General features: G+C 42.1%; 1 protein-coding gene across 3 annotated transcripts in view; it reads left to right on the top strand.

The window, feature by feature from the left end:
* The window catches only part of LOC120302132 (zinc finger protein 493-like), a 32,254-nt gene extending 15,533 nt beyond the window's left edge, over positions 1–16,721 (top strand). The window contains exons 1-6 of one of the 3 annotated variants that reach the window (XM_039330057.1): positions 4,256–4,471; positions 7,930–8,205; positions 10,504–10,630; positions 11,560–11,642; positions 13,054–13,180; positions 15,195–16,721. In XM_039330057.1, the coding sequence (XP_039185991.1) occupies positions 8,050–8,205; positions 10,504–10,630; positions 11,560–11,642; positions 13,054–13,180; positions 15,195–16,453 (1,752 nt within the window). In that variant the 5' untranslated portion in view covers positions 4,256–4,471; positions 7,930–8,049 and the 3' untranslated portion in view covers positions 16,454–16,721. Of the gene's footprint in view, positions 1–4,255; positions 4,472–7,924; positions 8,206–10,503; positions 10,631–11,559; positions 11,643–13,053; positions 13,181–15,194 lie in introns of those variants that run through there. The other 2 variants (XM_039330056.1, XM_039330061.1) reach the window with 2 other exon arrangements.
* Positions 16,722–18,271: the final 1,550 nt, after the last annotated feature.

Below are 18,271 nucleotides of genomic sequence, written 5' to 3'. Positions count from 1 at the left end.
GTGGCTAGCCAGTGTATGCGCATGTGCGTGCTCACCCCCCCCCAATAGCGCTAGCATTGCGGTGTCACACAGGCACTAGCAATGCTGTAAGCATCGGGTGCACACGTAAAGGCACCTCCACTCCCCCCCCCCCGGGCCACCAACCCAGAAAGTTTGTTCTGTTCTAGAAGCCTGGCACTCTGATAAATCAGAGAAAAAGACTCCACCAGTAATCAGCACCCAGATCAGCAAAGATTAACTCCACGGTCAACATCAGAGCAACGATCAAGTAAGCAACACCCCAATCAAGAAACTGCCGAAGAGCCATTAGTTAACATCCCAACCAAAGAATCCCTAAGACCACCTCTGGGAAGCCATGATTATTAAGAAAATCCCCTTTATTCCTAGATTGCTCTTTGCTCTATCCTTGTCAAATTTGGTAAGCCAGTGGTGGCAAACCTATGGCACGGGTGCCAGAGGCGGCACTCAGAGCCCTCTCTGTGGGCACTCGCGCTGTTGCCCCAGTCCTAGGCCTTCAGCTGGGTTTTATAAAACCTTTTCGCTTTAGGCTTCCGCTGCCATCTGCAAAAAAAAAAAAAAAGGTTCAATCAATGAGTCAATTTCAACTTCTTGCGTGGAAAAAGAAGATCTTGCAAAGTTGGAATTGATTGAACTTTTTAATCCCACTCAGTCTGCCATTACCACAGCAGCCACGCCCACCCAAATGGCCACACCCACCCAATAGGCCACACCCACCCAGCACCGACAATGCATAAGCAGGTTTGAGGTTGCAGTTTGCCTCTAAAAGGTTCGCCATCACTGTGGTAAGCTATAAACTGTGTTCTTGGGTCTGAGATTCTTACAAATGTTAATGGACAGGAATGCAAATCATATTTACAAAATTAGATAGGTTCTTAATGATTCAGCACACTCTTGAGACGGAGAAACTTCATTGACATTTCCTGCAATAGCTTCCAACTTTCCCGAAGATGAAAAAGAGATTTCTGTAATGTCAGTTACTTTATTTGGTTGTTTGCTTTCCCCCTATTGGGGTGTGGGTTTTTGTGCCAGCTGTAAACTTTTATTCCATTCTTTCTTCGGTATCTCTAAATACAGGTGAACCTCAGAACTCAATTTTTAAATTGTTTTTCTGCTGTAAATTTTTCTAATGTATCTATCCGAGCATTTTTTCCCTCTCGGGGACTTGTTTTCCTTCAGTTTTTATGGTTTTCCCCATCTTCTGAGTTTCTTTTTTTTTAATTCAAATTTTATTCCCCCAAAATCTTAAAATACAAAACTCCAAAAAAATTAAAGTAAAAAAAAGAGACACAAAACAAGCAAGACATTAAAAAAAGTGCATCGAAAAAGAAACCCTATACCAGTGGTGATGAACCTATGGCACGTGTGCCAAAGGCGGCACTTGGAGCCCTCTCTGTGGGCATGCATGGCCTCTTCACCAGCAGCCCCCCCTGGAGGACAGTCGCCCCCCCCCAGGCACAGCCTGCATAGAGCAGCGCAGCCAAGCACATGGCAGCGGGGCAGCAGGGACAAGACTCCGCCCTCGTGCCCTGTCACATGCAGGGCCACTGGGCTATTTTCAGCAGGCCGTGGAGGCGGGTGGCCCTGTGAGGTGGGGTGGGCAGGGCTGAGTGGGCATGGCAGGGGGTGGGCCAGGGGATGGGGCAGTTTTTGGGCACTGCCCTATACTCAATAGCAACAGCACTTAGACTTATATACCTCTTCACAGTGCTTTACAGCCTTCTCTAAGCGGTTTATAGAGTCAGCATCATGCCCCCAACAATCTCGGTCTTCATTTTACCGACCTCAGAAGGATGGAAGGCTGAGTCAACCTTCAGGAGTTGAGACTCAAACTGCCAAACTGCAGGCAGCTGATAGTCAGCAGAAAGAGCCTGCAGTACTGCATTCTAACCACTGCGCTACCACACATAAAGCTTAAAATAAAAAAGTCCAAAGATTTAAAAAACAAAAGATTTTAAAAAGTGCATTGAAAAAGAAAATCAAAACACCTAACACCTATACTCTTATTCCCCCTCCCAAATTTAATACTGATTAATATATTATTACAATATTAATCTTCTGAGTTTCTATGTGGGTGACTTAAGATAGTCACTTATTTGAAATGGTATAGGTTCTGCTTGAGCAGGAGGCTGGACTAGAAGACCTCCAAGGTCCCTTCCAGCTTCTATTCTATTCTATTCTATTCTATTCTATTCTATTCTATTCTATTCTATTCTATTCTATTCTATTCCTATTTCATCCCTGTTCTATTCTATTCTATTCTATTCTATTCTATTCTATTCTATTCTATTCTATTCTATTCCATTCCATTCCTATTTCATCCCTATTCTGTTCTGTTCTATTCTTTTTTTTTATTGAAAATTTATAAGGTTTTACAATACAAAAACAAAGCAGTTTTCCCCATCCCTCCCCTTCCCTCCCCCGACTATCCCAGAGCTGGATATAGGCTTAATTAGAATTTCTTCAAAAAATCTTAAGAAAAGTATAAAATATAAATAAATCTAGATACATTACTTAAACAAATTACTAAATAATTAACAACAATATATATGTAAAAAAAAGAAAAACATAAATACCAGAAAAGAAAAAAAAAGAAATACACAAAAAATATGAAAAGAAAATTAACTTTTCAATATAAGTTATAAAACTATAAACAAATCTAAATACATGACTTAAACAAGTTATAAAATAATTAAAGGTAATATATATATATATATATATATATATAAAAAGAAAAATAGAAAAGAGGAAAGAAGAAAATAATAATAAAAAGAAAAAAAAGGGGAAAAAAGTTTGTCTTTTCAAGAAAATTGGCTTTTCAATATAAATTATTAAAAAGCTAAATAATATTTTTTAATATCCATCTTGTGTTGTATAAAATCTATCCATTTCCTCCATACCACAACATACTTCTCTTGAGATTGATCCTTCAGGAAAGCTGAAATCTTTGCCATTTCCGCCAGATAAGAAACTTTAAAAAGCCACTCTTGCAAGGTAGGCAGAGATTCCTTCTTCCAACATTGTGCTACTAACAACCTTGCAGCTGTGATTAAATTTAACATCAATGTGATATCTTTAGTATCACAATCTGTAACAATACCTAATAAAAACAATTGTGGGGTAAATTTTACCCTCCTTCTAAAAATTCTTTGAATATTCCACCATATCTTAATCCAAAAAGCTTTTATATTTTTACACGTCCACCAAATATGATAATATGTAGCATCCAAACTTCCACATCTCCAACATTTAGGCTGTAGATCAGGATACATACGAGACATTTTTTGTGGATCAAGATGCCATCTATAAAACATTTTATAAAAGTTCTCTCTTAAATTTTGGGCTTGCGTAAATTTAACGTTCCTCACCCAAATAATTTCCCAGGTATCTAAATAGTACCGGTTCACCAAAGTTTTGTGCCCATTTAATCATACATTCTTTGACTAACTCTGCTTCTGAGTTCAATTCTACTAAGACCCCATAAATTCTCTTAATGTGAGTTCGCCTTTGATCTTTTATTTGTTTAAACAGATTCTCATCTTCTCTAAGCAAACCCACATTCTGATCTATCTTCCACCTATCCATTATTTGTCTGTAGTGAAACCATGAATATATAATATTTTCCTGTGCTAAATCTTCCATAGATTTTAACTGCCAATTTTTACCATCCCACCTGTTCTGTTCTATTCTATTCTATTCTATTCTACTCTACTCTACTCCTCTACTCTTTCCTGGTGGTCTCCCATCCCTGCTTAGCTTCTCAGCTCAGCCAAGGTTAAGCCCACACAGCCTGGGAGATGCTGATATGTATTTAAATACACTTTGGGACTTCGGTCTCGTGAAAGGAACACAAAAGAGCTTGGAATGTGGGGTTTTAGCCAGGCACCCCTAAATCCTCCCTCTCTCTCTCTCTCTCTCTCTCTCACTCAGACACACATCTCTCTCTCACACACACACACACACACACACACATCTCTCTCTCTCTCTCTCTCACACACACACACACACACACACACACACACACACACGGCCTTCTAGCTGAGTGCCCTCTGACGTTACGAGAGGGAGCACTTCTGGTATAAACCTCCCGGACCTCGGTCAAACGGTCCCCTTCTTGCGCTGGTAAGAGAGGGGACGGATACCAGAAGCAACAGACTACTGGCAGACTCCAAACTTCACCACGGATTTGAGCATGCGCAGGCCTCCCTTTTGCCAGCCCGCCCGCCCGCCCGCGGCTTGGCATGAAAAGGAAAGCAAGGAAGCGGGCCGGTGCACTCGGAAAGTCTTCCCCGCCGCCCCCGAAACCCGATATCCTCGCAAGACCGTTCCTTCCCCCTTCGTGCAGCCCCTTGCGGCCTCCTCGCGGGCGGGAGGAATTTCACCCACGAAAGACACACACGCGCACACCACGCGGAAGCCCACGAGGAGGAAACAGGCACAAATCTCTAGGCAGGTGAGGCAAACTCTCGGGGATGCTGGGAAAAGCGGTGGGAAGAGAGGCTTCTGCAATAAGGGAAAGCAAAAAGGTGGGGGTGATGATTTGAAGTTTGCATTTTGCAAGGGGGTCCCAAGGTGGCCCCCACCATCTCCAGGACCAGATCCTTCTGGAGACTGGCCTTTCTCCCCCCCCCCACAGATCCAGACCCAAACTGTGAGCTCTCCCATATCAGAATCAGAATATTGCTGGAAGGGACCTTGGAGGTCTTCTAGTCCAACCTCCTGCTCAGACAAGAAATCCTATACCTAATAACAACAATAACAACAACAATAATAATATAATAATGGGATTTTATTATGCTTATGATTTTGTTACCTTACAACAATATTAGTAGTAGTAGTAATAGTAGTAGTAGTAGAATAGAGCTGGAAGGGACCTTGGAGGTCTTCTAGTCCAACCTCTTCTTAAAAACTTCCAGTATTGGAGCATTCACAACTTCTGGAGGCAAGCTGTTCCATTGGTTAATTGTTCTCACTGCCAGGAAATTTCTCCTTCGTTCTAGGTTGCTTCTCTCCTTGATTAGTTTCCATCCATTGCTGCGTCTTCTGCTTTCAAATGCTTTGGAGAATAGTTGCTTCTCTCCTTGATTAGTTTCCATCTGTTGCTTCTTGTCCTGCCCTCAGGCGCTGTGGAGAATAGCTTGACTCCCTCTTCTTTGGAGCAGCCCCTGAGATATTGGAACACGGCTATTATGTCACCCCTCCTCCTTCTCTTCATTAAACTAGACAAACCCAATTCCTGCAACCAAATTTCTTTCAATCAATCAATAAGAATACAGCTGGAAGGGATCTTGGAGGTCATCTAGTCCAACCCCCTGCTCAGGCAGGAAACCTTATACCATTTCAGACAAATGGCTGTCCAGTCTCTTCTTGAAAACTTCCAGTGTTGGAGCATTTACCGCTTCTGGAGGCAGGTTGTTCCACTGGTTAATTGTTCTGTCAGGAAGTTTCCCCTTAGTTCTAGGTTGCTTCTCTCCTTGATTAGTTTCCATCCTTTGCTTCTTGTCCTGCCCTCAGGTACTTTGGAGAACAGCTTGACTCCCTCTTCTTTAGGGCAACCCCTGAGATATTGAAACACTGCTATTATGTCACCCCTCGTCCTTCTCTTCATTAAACTAGACAAACCCAATTCCTGTAACCAAATTTCTTTCAATCAATCAATAAGAATAGAGCTAGAAGGGGCCTTGGAGGTCTTCTAATCCAACCCCCTGCTCAAGCAGAGACCCTATACCATTTCAGATAAGTGACTGTCCAGTCTCTTCTTAAAAACCTCTAGTGATGAAGCACCCACAATTTTTGGTGGCAAGCTGTTCCACTGGTTAATTGTCCTCGCTGTTAGGAAGTTTCTCCTTAATTCCAGGTTGCTTCTTTCCTTGATTAGTTTCCATCCATTTTTTTCCCTTGCCTTCTGGTGCTTTGGAAAATAAATTGACCCCCTCCTTTTTGTGGCAGCCCCTCAAATACTGGAATGCTGCTATCATGTCCCCCCTAGTTCTTCTTTTCTCTAGACTGGCCATACCCAAATCGTGCAAGCATTGTTCACATGTTTTCCTCTCTTCCTCAATTTCATGTATGGAGGCTCCTTGCTCTCTGGGTTGCCCACACGTGTCTGAAAATGCTTCTCCATTGCATGAATGGAAAGGGAGTTTGTGCTGGCACTGGGGTGGATGGAGCTCTGGCCAGATGGACAACATACCAAATACGCTTTTTTTTTTCTTTGAAAACATTTCACTTCTTGCCTGAAGAACTGAAAAAGCTACTTGGATGAGAAGCAAAAATGTTTTCAATGAAAAGAACCCAAGAAAGTTCATTTGCCTTTCAGAAAAAGCATCTTTGGATATCAATGACCTGGATGATTAAGAATCTCTATAGATGTAGAGTAGAGTAGAGTAGAGTAGAGTAGAGTAGAGAAGAGTAGAGTAGAGTAGATAGAGTAGAGTAGAGTAAATAGAATAGAGTAGATAGAGTAGAGTAGAGTAGAGTAGATAGAGTAGAATAGAATAGAGTAAGAAATAGAATAGAATTAGAAATACTATAGACTAGAAATAGAAAAATAGAAATAGAATAGAATACTTTATTTGGTGAAGTATGGTTAGACACACAAGGAATTTGCCTCCGGCACAAAAGCATTAAGTGTACATGCAAAGCAACAGAATCATAATCGTAATCATACCAATAAAAGGGGGAGTAAATAAGATAAGGATAAATAATAATAGTACAGCCACACAACATGGGATAATAGGCATTAGGCAGCACTGAGGGAACTAAATGTTCAGCAGAGTGATGGCATGAAGCAAAAAAACTGTCCCTGTGTCTAGTTGTTTTGGATTATAATGCCCTATAGTGCCGTCCTGAGGGAAGAAGTTGAAACCGTTTATCTGTTTCTATATTTTTTATTAATTTTTTTTTGCACAAACATAAGTCACAATAGTTGATAAACAGTGTGATGTCTGAGTTACATTTGTAAAAACAATCCTTAACAATTAATTTCTATAGTCTGTATTTCATATATTAATTTTGTTTACTTTCCTCTTTCCTTGAAACATCCTTTTTTTGCAAACATTACGTTAATATAATTCTTATTGTTTTAATAAGTGACAATTTGGTATATATTTTTTCCAATATTCCTAAAAAATAATCATCATATTAATGCATTCTTTTCTTTCCATTCATTTAAATTGCCTTATCATCAATCTTGTTGCAGTCCTTATTTTAGTTTATTTCTCCCACCAAATTCTAAGTAATTTTTACTGGTGACGATTAGTTCCATTTACATTGACAAACTTGATTCTATTTTTTCCATATAAGCCATCTCACACTTTTATGTTTTAAGTCGAAACGGTTTATGTCCGAGAGGTGAGAGGTCTGGATTTAGGGATGAAGAACAAGATATCTCTTTACAGTACAATCACAGTCCCCTACATGCCTTTTCCAGCGCAGAAATGCTTCAGACTTTCACACAGCTTGACAAACTCTGAGTTTATTGTTTCTTATATACTTTTTACATACATAGGCTTTACCATTAACTGCTGACATTTTACATTTAGAAGTTTAACCTTTAGCTGTTGACATAAAGTAATTGAAAAACTCCTTCATATAAGCAATATTTTCTAGTAACACAGTACCTGTTGAGAGCAGGTAAAAACAAATAACAGGTAAATTAGAAAAGGAGAAAGAACTGATAAAGACAAGAAGAGATAAAGACAGGAAGAGATAAGGGGGAACTTAAAGCATATTATTTATTTAGGTAGGTAAGATATTAAGTCAAAAGGGGGTGATCTTTTGGCTGCTTCCTTGGGACAAAGGATATCAAAAGGTTATGAGGTTTGTGTGTGTGGGGGGGGGGAAGCATGGAAGTTTGCTGTGCGTGCAAATTTCCCCACATTGTTTCATCTGTTTCTTTGTGCAGAGCAGAAACGTGGGGAAGAAAGAAGGTGGAGGGCTACCTGGAGCAATTTGCACCCTATCGAGAAAGGAACCTGAAGGTCAAGGAGAAACAAAGCAAATTCTTAACTATTGGAAAACACCTACAAAATGGATCCACCAAAGCATGGAAGAGTTGCTCACGCTGCACAGCCTGAATGGAAAGGAAGGACAATTGGGCAGAAGAACCAGGATGAAGAAAACACCAGTTTGGCTGGTCAGCGGCAGCGGTTGAGAAGGTGTGAGGAGACCGACGGGCCACGAGAGGTTTGCAGCCAGCTTCACTATTTTTGTTGTCAATGGCTGAAGCCCGGAAGCAACACACAAGCTCAGATGTTAGATCTCTTGGTCCTGGAGCAGTTCTTGGCTATCCTGCCCCTGGAGATGAAGAACTGGATTGAGGAATGCAGAGCCGAGACCAGTTCCCAAGCGGTAGCCCTTGCAGAAGGGTTCCTGCTGAGCCAATAGCACAGAAGGAGCAGGGAGAACCGCAGGGAGAATATAGAATAACAGAGTTGGAAGGGATTTATTTATTTATTTATTTATTTATTTATTTATGAGACTTATATACCGCTTTAAGTGCAAGCACTCTCTAAGCGGTGTACACCAGTAAGCAATGTATGTATATATATTTACATTGCCCCCAACAAACTGGGTCCTCATTTTACCTACCCCGGAAGGATGGAAGGCTGAGTCAACCTGGAGCCGGTGAGAATTGAACCGCTGACCTGCTGAACACAGTCAGCTAAAGTGGCCTGCAGTACAAATGGTTGTCCAACCTCTTCTTAAAAACTTCCAGCGTTGGAGCATTCACCGGTTCTGGAGGCAGGTTATTCCACTGGTTAATTGTTCTAACTGTCAGGAAGTTTCTCCTTAGTGCTAGGTTGCTTCGCTCCTTGATTAGTTTCCATCCGTTGCTTCTTGTCCTCTGGTGCTTTGGTGAATGATTTGACACTGTCTTCTTGGTGGCAGCCCCTGAGATATTGGAACACTGCTATCATGTCCCCCCTCGTCCTTCTCTTCATTAAACTAGACATACCCAATTCCAGCAACTGTTCTTTATATCAGAGGTCCCCAACCTTTTGGGTACCAGGGACTGGTTCTGTGGAGAGAGGTTTTTCTATGGACCAGTGGGGGCATGGTTTCATGTACTGACTGCATCCTGCAAAGGGGCTTTGCTTGTTTGCGCAGACCAGTTTCTTGCATGCTACGGCCCAGTGCCGGTCCATGGACCGTGGGTTGGGGCTCCCCTGCTTTATATGTGTTAGCCTCCAATCCTCTGATTATCTTTGTTCTCTTCTCTGCACTCTTTCCAGAACAGTGGTTCTCAACCTTTTTAATGCCGCGACCCCCAACCGGTCATAAGTCAAGGACTACTCAACCGGTCGTAAGTCGAGGACTACTCAACTGGTGCAGCACCGTTTGCAGAATGGGACTTTTGGCGGGCTCAGCAGGGCAGAGACAGCCTGGACAATTCCTATTGGCTTTTGAAAGCCAATAGAATTAGACTCTATTCAAGAGAGTCTATTCTATTGGCTTTCAAAAGCCAATAGAATAAAAGGGAGTAGCACAGCTAAGGAAAAGGGGGGAAAAATGGCGGACTGCGTTGTTTGGCAACCCCCGTGAAATGATCGTTCGACCCCGAATGGGGTCCCGACCCACAGGTTGAGAACCACTGTTCTAGAATCTCAACATCTTTAAGAAATTATGTCTCTTTGCAATTCACTAGAACTCTGAACAGGGTCAATACCTGTGAGAATGAGTATCTGGTTTGGGGCTCTGAAACTAACCAGAATCAGGCTATTTGTGGCAAGGTAAGATTTGCCAACGTGTAATCCAAAGAGTCGGAGCATGAAAAAACAGTTACTGAATTTTTTAAACATGTCCCTTCTGGGACCTAATAGCAACAGTAGGAGATGCTGCAGGAAAAGTTTCTTATTTTATGTTATGATTTATTAATAAAACATGAATTTATTTATTGATATCATAAATTTATTATGAATAAAATAAGGTATTATTTTTATTATTTCTTATCAAAATGATTAGGGTGCTGGAGGCTAAAACATATAAGAAATGGTTGCTGGAATTGGGTATGTCTAGTTTAACGAAAAGAAGGACTGGCGTGACATGAGAGCAAATGTTCTTACATCTCAGGGGTTGCCACAAAGAGGAGGGAGTCAAGCTATTCTCCAAAGCACCCGAGGGCAGGACAAGAAGCAACGGATGGAAACTAATCAAAGGGAGAAACAACCTGGAACTAAGGAGAACTTTCCTGATAGTGAGAACAATTAATCACTGGAACGACTTGCCTCCAGAAGTTACGAGTGCTCCAACACTGGAGGTTTTTAAGAAGAGATTAGACAACCATTCGTCTGAAATGGTATAGAGTTTCCTGCCTGAGGAGGGGGCTGGACTAGATGACCTTCAAGGTCCCTTCCAACTCTGTTATTCTGTTATTGTTTCCTTTTGGTAATTTGCCAGGATATGTGAAAAGCTTCCAAAAGAGGCTGTGGAATTGGAAACATTGGGCAGAAATGCACTCTTTTCTCTTAACTACGATTTCAGGTTCAGGAGCCCTTCGTGGAAGTGGCCGTTGAACACTGTAAAGCATGGGGAGACGTGATGCATATCTCTCAGGAGGTGGACTTGGGAAAGAGCTCCCAGAAAGAGCCATCTAAGAATATCCCAACAGGTAAAGAAAGGTTCCTACGTTCATATCATATATCACAACAACTGACTTGGCATACAACAATTCATTTAATGCCAGTTCAAAGTTATAATGGCACCAAAAAAAATGATTTATGACCGGTTTTCACATGACAGTTGCCCCATCATCATGGTCATGTGATCAGAATATAGATGCTTGGCAACTCACATGTGCATGTGACGGTTCCAGTCTCCCAGGGTCATGTGATCACTGTCATGGTTCTGATAGATGGAACCAAATAAATCAGAACTCCAAGGCTAGAAGCTTCCTCAAAGAACATGTTTATTGGATACAAAATATCGGCACGATCAAAAGTGAAACCAAGTCTGAAATTCCCCCCAAAGAGTGACACTATTACAAAGTCAAACTTTCTGCCCCAGTGTTACGCAATTATCCACGTTTCCCAATAGAATAGTTTGGGCGGGCTTGCTAACAAAATGCCCAACCCTTTAACATAACCAATAGAATGACCTTGGTTCCCACAGGACACAGAATTGCTTAGACTAGCAAAGATCCTCCGCACCCCCTCCCATTCAGGTAGCAACCTAAAAAACGAGCAAGATGGCTTCAGCCAGGTTCGTTGTAGAGTTGACTATCACCTTTTGTAATCTTCTGACGAGCAAAGTCAACAGGAGAGCCAGATTCATTTAACCATGTTACTAACTTAACTTTTACAACGGTGGCAAGGAAGGTCGTAAAATGAGGGGAAATTCACATAACACCCGTCTCACTTAGCCACAGAAATGTTGGACTCCGTTGTGTTTATAAGTCAAGAACTACCTGTATCTCAGCTACTGTTATTTACGGTCTTGTTTTGGCAAAGTAGCCAAGACCTGGGTGCTAGAATAGTTTTGTGTGCGATTGTTTTGATCTTTCTAAAACATGCACTTGCTCTTCTTTTATCTCACTCTCAGAGGATGGAATGTTACTGATGGCACCTGTGGAAGTATCCCCTCTTTATAGTGGAGCAGAAACAGTAGTTATCCACCCAGCTCAGGTAGGAGTACTTTTCCCTCTCCCAACAAATTAGAATGACTCAAGGGGCATCCAATTTCATCCAAGAGGTCTATGGAGATTCTCCGTCATCCAGGTCATGGTTGTACCAAAGGTGCTTTTTCACGAGGCAACTGGACTTTCTTTTTTCTCTTTGAAGACATTTTGCTTCTCATCCAAGAAGCTTCTTCAGCCTTGGCTGAATGGTGGGGAATGGACAATTGGTCATTTGCATTCTTTAAGAGAGTCATTGAGGCCACTTGGAAGCTTATCTGTATCATCAGGGTCAGCTGAGTAGTGTGGATATATGTGGTCCTTTCAACTTTCAACAGTTCCAAGAAGGCTCCACATCCATTTGCACTACTCAGGTGACCCTGACAACACAGATAAGCCTCCAGGTGGCATCAACGACTCTCTAAAAGAAGGCAAATGACCAGCTGTCTGCAAGGAGATAAATCCTTCCATTCCCCACCATTAGCTTAAGATGCTTCTTGGATGAGAAGCAAAATGTCTGCAAAGAGAAAAAAGAAAGTCCAGTTGCCTCATGAAAAAGAATCTTTGGGTTCATTCAAGATGGGAATCGCCAACTTCTTTCACTTTATTAACTCCCATCTAATCAATATTTAGAGCATGAGCAACCTTCCTGTAAGTAAATAAGAGTCCACACAATGTTGTGTTATCATCTCTTAACTGATGCCATTTCATCATTCTTCCTCGAATTCATTTCCCAATGAATTCATTCATTGGGAATGAGTGAATCTTCACCGATCTGTCAAATAACCACTGTGTTGATACCTGAAGGACAACGTAAGCCACTAGTTAACATTTCAAAGAGGAGTCAGCAAGTGATCTGAAGTTCCTATTTAATGAAGCATCCATGGTTGTGGGATCAGTCGATCAAGAGGAATATCGGAGTTTCAACCGTCAGATGTATTTGATATCATATCAAATGTTTTGTGCAGAGTCGGTAGAATTAATAAAACATTCACCAAACTGTAGCTTGAATTCTGCTTATTCCGTATTGTAGAATTTGTCTGCAGAATGTACTCATGTATCTACCACAAGGAGAAACTCTGGTATTGGCGCAGCAGTTAGAGTGCAGTACTGCAGGCCACTTTAGCTGACTGTGTTCAGCAGGTCAGCGGTTCAAATCTCACCGGCTCAAGGTTGACTCAGCCTTCCATCCTTCCGAGGTAGGTAAAATGAGGACCCAGATTGTTGGGGGCAATGTAAATATATATATATATACATTGCTTACTGGTGTACACCACTTAGAGAGTGCTTGCACTTAAAGCGGTATATAAGTCTCATAAATAAATAAATAAAATAAAATTGGGACTTGTTCATTACAAGGGTACTTGTAAACACTTTCAGTAGCTCTTCACTGATAGAGGAATGTTCTTTTCCTATTACAGGTTCCCCTGATTTTTGACGATGTGGCTGTATTTTTCTCTGGGGAAGAATGGGCTCTGTTGGATTGCAACCAAAAAATTCTATATAGGGAAGTCATGCTGGAAAATGCTCGGAATCTGGCCAGCTTGGGTAAGGGTTTTTCTTTATTTTATGTTCAAATAGATGGGGGATCATTTTTTCTACTACAAAATAATGAGCGGATGGAAGGGACCTTGGAGGTCTTCTAGCCCAACCCCTCCCCCCCTCAAGCGAATCAGACGAATCGTTATCCAGTCTCTTCTTAAAAACCTCCAGTATTGGAGCACTCACAACTTCTGAAGGCAAACCATTCCACTGATTAATTATTCTAACTTTCAGGAAATTTCTCCTTAGTTCTAGGTTGCTTCTCTCCTTGATTAGTTTCCATCCGTTGCTGCTGCTTCTGCTTTCAGATGCTTTGGAGAATAGGTTGAAACCCCCCCCCCCTTCTTTCTGGCAGCCCCTTATGTATTGCAACATGCTGTCATGTCACTCTGAATCCTTTTTATCAAACTAGACGTACCCAAACTGATTTTTCCCAAACCAGTTCTGTACACGTTTTATCCAGAGCATTCAACTTCATCCGAAACAGACGAAATCTTAGTTTCCAAGTTGAGTTTCCTGTATGGCAATGGCATCTGTCTCTTGTTTTTCATCTAAATTGAACTTGACAGCTTGTCTTTTCTTCATGCTTGAAACCAAAATTGTTGTTGTTAATTGCGAAGTCGTGTCCGACCCATCACCACCCCATGGACAACGTTCCTCCAGGCCTTCCTGTCCTCTACCATCTTCTGGAGTCCTTTTAAGCTCACGCCTACTGTTTCAGTGACTCCATCCAGCCACCTCATTCTCTGTCGTCCCCTTCTTCTGTTGCCCTCAATCTTTCCCAGCATTAGGCCCTTCTCCAGCGAGTCCTTCCTTCTCATTAGGAAACCAAAATATTAAGGACAATAAGCAGTGGACTCTATGGGGGACAAGATGGAACCATTACTTGTCAACTGCTTAGGTTTCAAACAGTAGTCCCCACTCCACGAATTGGAAGATGCACTAATAGAAGTAATATAATGTTTCAGCATAGTTGAGTGTCATGAAGCAGAAAGAACATGTGCATAGGGATCTTGAAGGGGAAGGACTGGAACTATGGTTTAAAAGGCGGGTAGGAGTTATAAGGAAATACTAGATAAAGATGCAGATAATGGGGCTTGATTTCTGATAGCACTCTCGAGTTGTGCTTTAAATTTCTTACTAGAATAGAATAACAGCGTTGGAAGAGACCTTGGCGGTCTTCTAGTCCAACCCCCTGCTCAGGCAGGAAACCCTATACCATTTCAGACAAATGGTTGTGCAGTCTCTTCTTAAAAACGTCCAGTATTGGAGCATTCACAACTTCTGGAGACAAGTTGTTCCACTGATTAATTGTCCTCACTGTCAAGAAATTTCTCCTTAGTTCTAGGTTGCTTCTCTCCTTGATTAGTTCCCATCCATTACTTCTTGTCCTGCCTTCAGGTGCTTTGGAGAATAGCGTAACTCCCTCTGAGATATTGGAACATGCTATCATGTCACCCCTAGTCCTTCTCTTCATTAAACTAGATATACCCAATTCCAGCAAGCATTCTTACTATGTTTTAGCCTCCGGACCTCTAATCATCTTTGTTGCTCTTCTCTGCCCTTTCTAGAGCAGTGGTTCTCAACCTTTCTAATGCCGTGACCCCATAATACAGTTTCTCATGTTGTGGTGACCCCCAAACACTTATACATCACGGGTGCCAGGGGCGTGGCCAAAGAAAAGGGGGAAAAAATGGCAGACAGCCCCGTGAAATGGTCATTCGACCCCAAATGGGGTCCCGACCCACAGGTGGAGAACCACTGTTCTAGAGTCTCAACATCTTTTTTATATCGTGGCGACCAAAACTGGATGCAGTATTCCAAATGTGGGTCTTACCAAGGCATTATAAAATGGTATTAACACTTCATGTGATCTTGATTCTATCCCTCTGTTAATGCAACCTAGAACTGTGTTGGCTTTTTGGGCAGCAGCAGCAACACACTGCTAGCTCATATTTAAATGATTGTCCACTAAGACTCCAAGATTTCCCATGAACTTTTTTCTTTTTTGGTTCAACAGGTGATGGATGGGAGAATGAGAATTACAAAGAGGCAGCTTTCCAAACAGTCAAAACTGAAATTGGAGAGGAGACATTTCAAAATGAGCAAGGGCCACGATGGCCAGAGGATCGCCAGTTAAATGATGAATTGCAGATCTCTTCGACTTCTCAAAATCCAGATGTCCATCTTTTCCTGATCCAAGAAGATCACGGAGAAAAAGGAATGTGTTTCCCATTTGGAGAGAAAATTAGAGAGGGATCAGATTTATGCGAACACCCCGGTATTTATATAAAAGAGACACGAGACGAATGCATGGAACACGGGGAAACATCCCAGTGTAACCTCCCTCTTCCTTTCCATCGAAATATCCACGTGGAAGGAAAACCGTATAAATGCATGGAATGTGGCAACAGCTTCAACAATAGCAGCCATTTTATTTCCCATCAAAGGACCCACTCGGGTGAGAAACCGTACAAATGCCTGGAGTGTGGAAAGAGCTTTAGTGAAAATAGTTCCCTGACTTCCCATAAAAGGATCCATTCAGGTGAGAAACCATATAAATGTGTGGACTGTGGAAAGACTTTCAGTCAGAGTGGACAGCTTACTTCTCATAAAAGGATCCACACTGGAGAAAAGCCATATAAATGCACAGAATGTGGAAAGAACTTCAGTCAGAATGGTCAACTTAGTTCACATAAAAGGATCCATTCTGGAGAGAAACCGTATAAATGCATGGAATGCGGAAAGAGCTTCAGTCAGAGTGGCCATCTTACTTTCCATAAAAGAATTCACACGGGAGAGAAACCGTATAAATGTATAGTGTGTGGAAAGAGCTTCACTATAAGCAGTCACCTTACTTCCCATAAAAGGATCCACACCGGGGAGAAACCATATAAATGCACAGAGTGTGGAAAGACTTGCAGTACCAACAGTGATCTTACTTTGCATAAAAGGATCCATTCAGGGGAGAAACCATATAAATGCATGGAATGTGGAAAAGACTTCAGTCAGCGAAGTAATCTTATTTCCCATAAAAGTATACACTCGGGGGAGAAACCCTATAAATGTATGGAATGTGGAAAGAGCTTTAATCAGCGAAGTAATCTCATTTCCCATAAAAGGATCCACTCAGGAGAGAAACCCTATAAATGCATGGAATGTGGAAAGAGCTTTACTTGGAACTGTCAACTGACTTCTCATAAAAAGATCCACACAGGGGAGAACCAAATAAACGTGTTGACTGTAGAAACAGCTTCGTGGACTCCAATTCTGAGCTGATGGACGTCAGGTAGAGTTGGATAAAAAGGCATGACAGACTCAAAGAAAGAATTATATCCGCATGGTTGAAGGAAGGATGAAGGTGAAGTCGGTAGTAAGGTGGATAGTCAAGGTGCTTAGAGAAAAATCCTTGAAAAGTATGACTATGGAGATCCTCAGTCATCCAGGTCATGGTTGTCCAAAGATGTTTTTTCACGAGGCAACTGGACTTTCTTGTTTTTCTTTGAAGACGCTTCGCTTCTCATCCAAGAAGCTTTTTTAACCCTGATGGTGGGGAATGGAAGGATTTATATTCTTTGCAGACCGCTGGTCATTTGCATTCTTTTAGAGAGTCGTCGAGGCCACCTGGAGATTTATCTGTGTCGTGAGGGTCACCTGAGTAGTGCAAATGGATGTGGAGCCTTCTTAGAACTGTTGAAATGACTGTTGTAGGCTGGAGATGATGTCGTATTCCTCCCCCTCTGTTGAAAAGTGTGACTGTTAATAGAGACACACTGAGATGCCAAGCATTTATTCATGTGGTAATGTACTAAAGCACAAAAAGCCAACTACTGCGTATGCAGTGGGATACTTCAGTGCCACCAATTTTGTTTAACCAGGCACCTGAACTACCAAATGAGGAAAGTGAGTTTTCTCCCCAAATAATATGAAATGAATTATTAGGGGTAACAGGAAGCCAGGCTGCCAAAGAACATAGTGGCTGAACACCATCAAAACTGGCACCAGCCAGATCAATGGAACAATTCAAAGAAGTAGAGTCCCAAGAATCGTCAAGAGTCGGACACACAACTGATTGGATAAAATCATCATTAGCATTTTGCCTTTATATTAATCTCCCGAGAAGCTTCTGTTGAAATTGAAGGAATATAGGGGAGGTGCAATTGACTCCAGACGTAATACATTTGTTGACTAGGCCAGTTATAGGTTCCCAACCTGTGCGCTGTGGCCCACTATCGGGCTGTGGTTTGTTGGCCACCGGGCCACGTGAGTGGCTGTGTATGTGTGCATGCACTCATCCCCCCACTCGTGCTAGCGTCGCTGCAAGCATTGCGCGGGTGCTAACATCATCATGAGTGTCGCACCACAAACGGCCGCGAGTATGTGTGTGACCTCAGCCCTGTTTGTGGTGCGGACACACTCGCAGCCCCGTTTGTAGGGCACATATGTGGCCCTTTACATGTGTGTGCATGTGCATATAAAGGCACCTACCCCTTCCTTTCCCTCTGGGCCAAACCCAGAAAAGTTGGGGGGACTCTGAACTAGTCAGCAATTCTTTCAACTAGACCTCTACCAGTAGACTTTGGGGACTGGGGCTTACAGTTGCTGCTGTGCTTGTCTGTTAGTGGTTTATTCTTTCTCTATGGGCTAAACAGGGATTTTGTCTCCCCCCCTTTTGTTATTCACTTAACATGCTGTCTTCAGTTAACGCTGGCAGTAAGGTGGTAGAACACGATATCTAGCCGTGTTTAGGGTCAGCAATTCTAGCACTCCCAGTTGTTGTCACTTAAGCGAATCACTATGGCTTATTAAGCAAAGATGTCTCTTGGTCACGGGCTTCCCAGTTGACTCCGATGGAATGCCACAAAGAAGGTAGCAAAAAAAAATTCTTGGAGCTTGGTTGTTTTTTTGTGGACTGTTTCATGACCCAAACCAAGTAACATCATCGGATGTTACGTTGATGATGTTACCTGTTTGGGTATTGAAATGTCCGCAGGAAAACAACCAAGCTCAGAGAGCATCAAGGATCCCATAGTCGTCATTCTCCTCCTCCTCCATCTCCTCCTTTCTGCAAACCCCACTCCCGTCTAACACTGATGA

This window comes from Crotalus tigris, unplaced genomic scaffold, assembly GCF_016545835.1.
Source record: "Crotalus tigris isolate CLP2741 ecotype Arizona unplaced genomic scaffold, ASM1654583v1 scf7180000024423.372371, whole genome shotgun sequence".
Taxonomy (NCBI): Eukaryota; Metazoa; Chordata; class Lepidosauria; order Squamata; family Viperidae; genus Crotalus; species Crotalus tigris.
Note: the sequence above shows the minus strand (reverse complement) of the source record. Positions and strands in the feature narration are given on the sequence as shown.